Below are 9,874 nucleotides of genomic sequence, written 5' to 3' on the forward strand. Positions count from 1 at the left end.
GCTCTTTAAACTCTCCGTGAAAACCGCGCGAATAATTTAAATTTAAATTTTTTGTTGAAATGCTTATTTCCAGCTGAAAAAAATTTATCATGAACAAGAAAAAAGTAAGAAATCGCCTTTATAGTTTATATTAAATCACTATATATATATAGTGATTTAATATAAACTATAAATAAATTTTTGTGTGTGTATATATATATACATATATATATATATATATATATATATATATATATATATATATATATATATATATATATATATATATATATATATATATATCCGCACAAGAAGTTAGCTGGACACAATTAGCTTAATCACTTTGCTTACTCTTATTGCTTTAATTTTTAAGTAATACTATAAATCATTCCTATTTATTAATTTATTAGGTAAAAAAGGAATTTACTGTTAAAGATGCTGTTACTAATATTATGCAAAGTGTCCATGAAGTAATAGAACTCTCAAACAGCATTGAATTCAAAAAAAGTTGTTTAGATATTTTTGGTGTAAGTAATTTTCTAATCTGTTATTATCATTACTTTTTTGTTTTAAAGATAAATTTCTAACAAAAATCATAATTAAACATTTTTTTTCTCTCTTTTGAGATAAAATTGTTTCAGATTGTGAAGTTAAATTGTTAAAAGTTTTGGTTAGAACTCTTTTAAAGATGGCTGTTAGTTCTTATTTTAGATTATTTATTTAATTAAAATCTGGATTCTATTTCAGCTTATTCAATTTGCATGAATATTTTTTAGAATATAAATATAAAGTTAACTGATAAGTATTAATATGAATTGATTTGAAAAAAGAGTTGAATAGAAATATGATTAGAAACTTTTTGCCTATTTTTTAAATTATGTTTTTTGTTGTTGTTGTTGTTGTTTTGTTTTACATGTAACTCTTTTTTTAACTTACATGTAACAAAAACTTTTTTTAACTTACATGTAACAAAAAATTGTTAGTGAATTTCTAAGTGAACTGGCAGTATTTTCCTTGTTATAGATATAAAAAAAAAAGTTCATGTCTATATCATGTATGATGCTTTGAAAGGAAAATAAAATTTTTTTTTTTTTTTTAGCTACTATAGGTCAATCCATTCCAAATCAACCAAAAAGTATTCAACAAACAACTTTCAGACTTGGCTAATTTCTAGACTAAAAGCTACATCCCTGGAATTATTCAAGTGTAATGAAATTTAGTCTCCAATTCATTATGATTCCTGAGATGTAGACACCTGGTTTATTGTTGTTTTTTTTCCAATACCAAACAGTCCTTGGTTGAAAAAGTGTTAGCTAAATTAGTTTGAAACTTTCTCCTTGTGTGTTAAACTATTTATTTTCTGTAAGATAAAGTTGAATGGAAATTGACACTAAATTTGTCAACAAAAGTTTAAATTCACAAAATTTTAAGAGATCTGTGATTTGTAATGTGTTTAGTTAAATTAGTTGCTGCTTTCTTTACAGCTTTTAACCTGGTAAAGCATTGATACTATTTTCTTTAAGAGAGTTTGCCTCTGCCACCTAAAATAAAATTTAGCATTATCTGGAAAAGAATAAACCTTAAGCATATTATTTAAGCAAACATTCAAAGATATAAATGTCAAAGATGTGTGAATAGAAATCATAAGTGTTTTTTAACAAACTAAAAAATAAATAGTATTAACAATATATATATATATATATATATATATATATATATATATATATATATATATATATATATATATATATATATATATATATATATATATATATATATATATATATATATATATATATATATATATATATATATATATATGTATATATATATATATAATATACTGAATGTGTAGTTTTTTTTTTTTTCAAAAGTAAATCAAACATGGCATTCTGTTAAAGGTTACCTTTTTTTTTGTCATGAATTTAGCATGATGGAATATATACACTACTCAGATTATACATTTCAAGGGAAATGTAGCTTTCACTCCAAAAGTTAACCATGTCTGAGATTGTAGCTAAGAAAATTATTGGCATGGATAAACTCTGTATATTTATTAGAGGGTGAAAGATTAAAAGCATTTTACACACAAATTTTTTAATTTTTTTAAAATGAAGGTTCATGATTTTGAAGATTTAAAGGTTGAATGCTCAAAGAAACTAACCAAACTATTGATAAAGCGCCATTCTCGACACGACAAGGTATATTAAGAGTTTCTAAATTAATAGACATTTAATTTAATGTAGTTGTTATATCTTGTTACAAGAATCACAATTGTCATAAAATCTTCACTTTAAATTGATGTATTGTTGTTTGGGTAATAAGCAATTTGATTTTCAAGCATGTTTTTTTCCTTTCTTTAACCTAAATATTGAAAGTTCTTCATTTTTACCATTATTGACCTTTCTTATTTGAATGTTAAGAAAGAAATTAAATTTTGAGTTAACTCAAAATTTAATTTCTTATTTAACCTTCAAATGTTTTAAACATAGAAAAATAAGTTTGGTTTAATAAATCTAAAAGATAATTTTAAAATTTCTGGTGGGTGGCACTATTTGATTATTCTTGCCACTTTCTTAGGAAAAATTTTTTTATAATGCATTTCATTAAAAAAATGTCTTTCAAATAAAATTACTATATAATATAATTCTTCACAGATACTCTATCAACACCCCAAAGGTTTTCTGAGAAACTACCATAAGCATTATAATTGATTTTTTACAGACTTACTAGTTGTAGTGCTCTAAATAAAGATTACCTCAATTATTTGTTTTGGTGTGATGTCATGATTTTTTTTTTGATTTTTTTTTTACATAAGACCTTTTCCAATTTCAGAAAGAGACTTTAAATTTTAAAATAACCACTTTTTCATTAAAAAGAGCACTTTTTGCATTTTTTAAAACTATAAATATATCTATATTTACATTACATATTGTATTGAAATATTACTGCTATGTCAGTCATAGAAATTATGCAAACCATTTTTTCAGTTAGTTTCGAGCTCAAAAAGAAGTACCAATATTGTTGCAACAGAAGAGAAAGACTTATTTAGTCAAAAATATTCTCCGATTCGTAAACGTCATCGTTTAGAACCACTTACTAGTTTCCCAAAAAATGAACAGTCTATGTTCTTTAACAAATCCTCTTCCACCAATGCAGAAAAATTACAAGATACTTCTACTTCAATAAACAATGATAATGCTCTTGATGTGTCAATTATTTCAGATTTCATGAGCAGTGAACAGGATAATCAATCATTTGAAGACAGGTCAAATAAGAAGTGTTATAAATTTAAAAGAGAAGAACAAACTTCCTCTTTAAATACTGAACCAAGCATTTCTCTTCTAAATAATGAAATATTTGATGACATTTTTGCTCAAAAAAGTTCCCCAACACCTGAACTTATATCAGCTAATAGAAATCAAATCTCTTATTTGAGTTCTCCAGGACAAGTTTTTTCCTGTTTACTTAAAGAAAGCCAAACTGCAAACTCTTTTATTTACAATTCTTCGGATAACAGCTTTGAGGACTTAAATGATCTTTCGCTTTTTCATCAATGCCAAGTTAATGTAAATTCTCAAGAAAAAACTGAGGCAGATTCTTTAACAAAAACATACCTATCGTCAGAAGAATACCTATCATGTGAAGATCTAAAATTGAACAAACAAAATATTGATGTTACAGTCAAAACTTGTCATTTTAATTCAGATGACTGGATAGATAAACTAAATGACGAATTTTGGAGTTCAACTTTTGTACATCCTTCAGTGTCACAAACAAATAATTAAGAATAATGAAAGAAGCTATTTGTTTTGTAAAAGCTGTGTATGTTTAGAGCTCGACTTTTAAACACGGTAGGTTACAAAATTAACTACGATTTTAAAAATGTTTAATGTATTGATGGAAAAAAACTTATTTTTTGTTTATTATTTTTGTTTGTTTTCGAACAATTACTTTGCGGCAGTCTTTGCATAAAGTGGAATTTCAGTAAATTGCGGTGGCCAAAAATCGAAAACTTTTTTAAGTAAAAAGTCTATGGTATTTTTTTAGTTACATTATGATAACTTAGCCTCTGTGAAATCTTCATCCAACCAGCTTAAATAGTTTGTGAGAAATTTTGGGGAAATTTTGAGAAACTCGAAAAGAACACCAAAATTAATTTTGTTATAAAACTTTATTATTACAGTTTATATTATTAAAATAACATCATCTTATTGTTTAATCTAGTCTTAGTCAGAATTTTCACCCAGGTTTTCGTCATTTTCAAGTCAATTTTTTCTGAATCGTCGAAAATTATAGTCTTTTACTACTCTAGGAAGTCCAATGGCAGGCCTAAGTTGTTTTTTAATCCGGCTTTTTTAGTTGATAGAGCTGATGAGAGGGTCAGATGATACTATAATTCATACAAAAATGTTTTTTTTAAATTCGCTTCCTTACTTATTTTATGAGCGTGGAGTTTACGATATTTCCTGTAAAATTTATTTCTTAGCTTAGTAGCTTCTTCACCTATTACTTCTAGTGGAACACGCGAATTCAGCAGAATTTCAACAACATCTGCTAATGCTTCATGTCCAGGAGCTGGAATCATAAACCAAGAACCATACAAATCGAGAAATAATAAGTTTCTTTGCAATATCAATTCACTTTCTCTGCATAGATTTCTTACTTGCAGTTAATCGCGATCAATATATTTTTGTATCGAATAATCAGGTTTTCAGGTATATCTAAAACTTCACCTAATTTCTTTGGATTAGAGAAAGCTCTTCGACAAACATTTTTGTACCTGAAAAACAATAGAAGAGAGGGAGGCTTTTCTATCTGCGCTTGAGATCATACGATCTCTTTTGGTATACGCATCACATGACATGTTTGTACCTGATACTAATAATATTTGCCTTTAATCAGTAAGCTTAGGTTTACTCATTTTTAGTTTTTTTAAAGTATAATTGCCCCATAACTTTAAATAAAACGAATGGAGCCGGGTAACTTTTATCTGTAAACATGCAAAATAACTAGTATAGTAGCTGCTGTTTCATTTTCCTCGATTCCACAATAGTTTCTTTAAACAGTGATTTGTGGACACTCATCTCATTAAGGTATACTGCTAGAGGTATGATATTTCGCGGCTCGTTTTTCGCCGAATCAGAATTTTAGTTTCCACCATCAAGTTGGCACTCTTTTTTTTTACTAAAAAACATGTCATTAATAAGAAAAAGGTTGTTATTGATTAGTAGAAAAATAGTTAATTTAAAGATATTGCAAATGAAACGAGAAAAATTAAAGAAACGATTTTGGGTAAGAAAAATTTATGCCGAACGCCTACAGAAAGGAGAGTTTCATTTATTAGTTCAAGATTTACCTTTGCACGACCAGGAATACTTTTTTTCGTATGTCTCCAACAACTTAGGAAGAGTTGCTTGCGTTTGTAGCGCCTATGATTGTGAAACAAAGAACTATAATGAGAGATCCTGTCAGTTCAAGTGAGAGGTTGGCCGTAACACTTAGATTCCTTGTAACAGGATATGCTCAGTGTACTATTGCTGCAAGTTACAGAATCAGTGCTTCCACTATCAGAAGAATTATTAGTGAAACGTGTGCAGCCATTTGGAATTCATTGAAAGAGAGAAATTTTCTACAAGTCCCATCAGAAATGTTTTTCTGATGGGACGTGTGGAAGTCAATTGCAAAAGAATTTGAAAATATTTATGATTTTCCGCATGCTATAGGTGCAATAGATGGCAAGCACATTATTATGCAAGCTCCCCATAATGGAGGGTCAGAATATTTTAACTTTTAAAAAAACGCATAGCATTGTCCTTCTAGTAGTTTGTAATGCTAAATACGAATTCACTATGGGAGACATTGGTGACTCGGGAAGACAGAGTGATGGTGGTGTTTTTAATAACTGCAGTCTTGGTTATAATTGAAAATAATAAATTAAATTTTCCTGATCCCAAAAATATTGGTAATTCTGAAAAAATATTACCATATGTTTTAGTTGCTGATGATGCTTTTGGTTTAAAAAAAATCTCTAACAACTTTAAAGCAAAATATTATGACACTTTAAAGTTAATACTATTTAAAGACAAATTTTATACAGTTAATTAATAAGTAACAATTGAAATGGTGTAATTCATTTGCAAGGTTAACTTTTAACAGTTGGCACATATGCTTTTAATCATATATTAACTACTGTATCACACTTCAACAACAACTTTAAATTTTGAATTTAAAAATAATAATTTTCATGTCAATCTAAAAAGATCAGTTCATACAAAGAAGTATTTCATGGAGCATATAAACATAAAAGTTTTAATATATATTCATATATATATTTGAATTTTAAAGAAAAGTTTAAACTAATACAAAAAGTTAAACTGTAATAAGTTGCACGTCCACTCTTATACGACCATGCTTTAATTCTTTCCTTAATTGCCTTTTTAATTACGTCTTTATATACATTTACGGAAGAATGACAAGAATTGTGTGGTTTAAAGTTATTCGGTCTGACAATAAAATCAGTTGAACACACTGTTAAAGTTAGAACTTTTCTCTGTGATGCTCCAGCAAGATCATTTTTAAAATGAACTGTTGTTTATACTGGATATTATTCTTGTGAAAGGGTGCATTATCAAAGGCTCTTTGGAAGGAAGAGTAGTAATGATGTTTAAAATAGTTTAATGAAAAACAAGAATTTCGCAAGCGAACAGATTACGATTTTAGTTGCCAGTCGTATAAGTAACATCAAAAATATAGTCTCCTCTTATAGCTACTGGTATTATATATGTTTCCGGATTTCTGCTTTGACTATATGCAAAAGACCAACTAATAATTCAAAGGAATTTTTACTATTACTGCTTCATTAATTTTCTCTTTTTAGCGGCTGTCCGAAAGACATATCCAAAGGATTCGGAGAAGACAGTCCGTTAATTTATTCAGGGTGTGTTAAAAAACGCACCAGCATCAGGAAAATATTAATAAAATTTTATAATCATGTACCTTTTTTTGTGGATACTGTGAAGTATTTTCTATAGTAAATCATGTCTCTTTTTTCAGTTATTGCATTTGGATAGTTTATATATTCACACCTTTCTACTTTCTGTCACCACCTTCCAGTCTCCTTCTAATACAATATAAATATATATATTTATGTTGGCAGGAGACTGAAATGTAATATATACATATACACACACGACTTTTTAAGCCGTCATTATTACGTGTTAAGTAAGATAATATTAAGACGTTTTAGTTAAGACGACTTACTGTGTTTCATTTGAGACCAGTTTAAGCCGTCATTAATACGTGTTAAATAAGACAACTTTAAGACGTTTTAGTTAAGACGACTTACAGTGTTTCATTTGAGACCAGTTTAAGACAACTTTAAGACGACTTAATTAAGGCAACTTTAAGTCGTTTTAAATAAGACGACTTACTGTGTTTCATTTGAGACCAGTTTAAGCCGTCTTTAATACGTGTTAAATAAGACAACTTTAAGACGTTTTAAATAAGACGACTTACTGTGTTTCATTTGAGACCAGTTTAAGACAACTTTAAGACGACTTAAGTAAGGCAACTTTTAGACGTTTTAAATAAGACGACTTACAGTGTTTCATTTGAGACCAGTTTAAGACATCTTTAAGACCAATTTCAAGACGTCTTCAATTTGTCTTTAAGACGACTTGTTGTTGGGTGGACCGTCTGTGTTCTTTCAATGGGAGTTCTTTTATAATCGGAATAAGGCTTCGACAAAATAGAGTAGTTTCATTCTTCACCATCTTCCATCGTCTTTTTTAACTTCTTGTCACACTCTACTAATGATTGAGACAATTGTGAGAATGACTCCTCGTTCTGATTTGTGACCCGTGTTTTCTTTTTTATGGTTTGTTTGGAATGGATTAATATTTTATAAGTTTCAGTTAGATTTAAGTCACTGCTACAACAACTTGTACTTGGAATTAATGGTGAAAAACTACACGGTGAGTGAAATGATGATGGCGAAGTAAAATATCTAGATTAGATTCAGTTGGTTTGTTTGCACTTTTTTCATGCAAAAATGTCATTCGATCAAAAAACTTACATTTTGGTAAATTCGAGGCTGCTGCTCCTGATCTTGTCATACGATTACGTATGTCTAAACATTTCTTTAACGTATCTTTCAAATTTTTTAATTGTTTTTGAAGAAAGTCCTCTTATTAAATAACAATGCAAGTTTTTCCAAGCATTTGTTTTCACCGTCCTGTCTTTGTATGTAACATGATTCACATCCCACAAGTTTGGTAACTTAAGAACAGCTTCAAGAAAATCTTTATCAAATAACATACTTGTCAACCAGCTGAATTATCGTTATCGAAAGCTTTAAGAAAAGTATCTTTATCAAATGACATACTTGTCAACCAGCTGAATTATCGTTATCGAAAGTCTCTTCACTTTCGACTACTTCGTCAACAACTTCATCCGTGATTGCAACATGATTCTGAGTATATTGCGAAGCATTTAATAAAACCATTAAATCTACATTATTTAGTAGTTGAGAGACAGAGATGTCTTTCAACCATTCTATTAACAGGTTGTTGTCGGCATTTTTAAATTTATTTTATTTTCAACAATTTCGATGTGTTTGTTTTTCAACACGATTGCTGAGTTTGCATATTTTAAAGGATCTGATTGGTTCTTTATTTACGCGAATAAATTCGCCACATATAAAGTTGAAATATATCCAACTTTTTTACGAAACGAAAAAAATCGCCAGGCGATAAAAAATATCTTTGTGCGCATGCTCAGAAACATTCGCGGCAAAAAAAATCGCGTCGCGCGAATTAATTCGCTCCGTGGAAATCCGCCTTTGGTAATTTAAGATAACGTGATTTAATAAAAGAGAACTTTTAACAAGTTGTTTTTAACCTGTGAAAGGGTCAACATTTCAGTTTTTACCTAATCGCAAGTAATCGCAATTGTTTAGCATTGCGTTTCTTAAACGTTAACATGACAGTTATTTCTAGGTATTCTGGCTTTTATAGAAGTTTTCTCTTAAATTATTTATGAAGGTTAACAACTAGATTTTTCAAGGGCGTATCTAGAGATACTCTAGATATGTTCGAGTTTAATCTCCTTCTTTAAATGTTTTTCAAACTTATTTTGGGCCGTCGAAACCAACTTTAAAGTGGAAGGGGTATAATACAACTGTTAATGGAAGATGCATGAAATGCAAAACTAAAGACAACTAAAAATAGACTTTTTTGGGCCGTCGAAACCAATTTTAAAGTGAAAGGGCTATAATACAAATGTTAATGGAAGATGCATGAAATGCAAAAACTAAAGACAACTAAAAATAGACTTTTTAATTGAACTTCAAGTTTCATATATTTGGGCAATCATCAGCGCTGATTTACAGATTAAGATTCAAAATGCAGTTGAAAAATAGAAATTGTCGGTGTAATCGCATAAAACAAAACATAATAATACTTTTTTATATAACTTTTTACCAGATTTATGTTAATTAAAAAAATGTTGGCCGCCAATAAAATTTTAGGTTGCAACATGCTACGATGAGTGCATTAGTAAATACCATGAATTAGTGGTAATTAGTGGTGGACCAGGGAACGTTAGAATAAATAACCAATATCTTTTTTAGACAATTTCATCATAAATCTACTTTTAATGAAAAAAACCGCATTAATTGGTCAATCATTGAAGTATTCAACCGAAGTAAAGAAATTTCCGTAACGCGTTTATACAATTTTTTTGTAAATAATACAAAACCATCATAGCCCCTAACGTAGCAATAGGCAACCATAAGATACATGCATAATAGGGTGGGTCGTTATAGTATAGGAAGAAATAAAAACTGTTTGATCATATTCTAATAGTGATATTATGTTGTCTAAAAAATTGTCTA

At 28.7% G+C, this 9,874-nt stretch overlaps 1 protein-coding gene and 1 pseudogene across 3 annotated transcripts; one reads left to right on the top strand and one right to left on the bottom strand.

Annotated features, from left to right (window-relative positions):
- On the top strand, positions 1-6,959 carry LOC145183336 (uncharacterized). 3 transcript variants are annotated; one of them, XR_016451517.1, is made up of 5 exons: positions 1-104; positions 390-506; positions 2,097-2,180; positions 2,970-3,833; positions 6,860-6,959. XR_016451517.1 is itself a non-coding variant. In XM_090084082.1 (4 exons), exons 1-4 carry the CDS (start codon positions 90-92, stop codon positions 3,765-3,767), a joined length of 1,014 nt encoding a protein of 337 aa, XP_089940208.1. In that variant the 5' UTR covers positions 1-89; the 3' UTR covers positions 3,768-3,988. The 3 variants fall into 3 exon arrangements, 2 of the variants coding, with proteins under 2 accessions (XP_089940208.1, XP_089940209.1); XM_090084082.1 differs by lacking the exon at positions 6,860-6,959 and having other exon boundaries at positions 2,970-3,988; XM_090084083.1 differs by lacking the exons at positions 1-104; positions 6,860-6,959 and adding an exon at positions 1,079-1,185 and having other exon boundaries at positions 388-506; positions 2,970-3,993.
- A 678-nt stretch (positions 6,960-7,637) lies between these two features.
- LOC149890055 (uncharacterized) lies at positions 7,638-8,941 on the bottom strand (annotated as a pseudogene).
- Positions 8,942-9,874: the final 933 nt, after the last annotated feature.

This window comes from Hydra viridissima, unplaced genomic scaffold (genome assembly GCF_058129835.1).
Source record: "Hydra viridissima isolate aposymbiotic clone 2 unplaced genomic scaffold, HvirCarnegie_v1 scaffold_4, whole genome shotgun sequence".
NCBI classification, from domain to species: domain Eukaryota; kingdom Metazoa; phylum Cnidaria; class Hydrozoa; order Anthoathecata; family Hydridae; genus Hydra; species Hydra viridissima.

What these genes read in the sequence shown, in the direction of transcription:
- LOC145183336 (XM_090084082.1), top strand. An exon ending in GTTGTTTAGATATTTTTGGT is followed by an intron (nt 507 to 2,096) that starts GTAAGTAATTTT and finishes TTTAAAATGAAG; the next exon opens with GTTCATGATTTTGAAGATTT. An exon ending in GCCATTCTCGACACGACAAG is followed by an intron (nt 2,181 to 2,969) that starts GTATATTAAGAG and finishes CCATTTTTTCAG; the next exon opens with TTAGTTTCGAGCTCAAAAAG.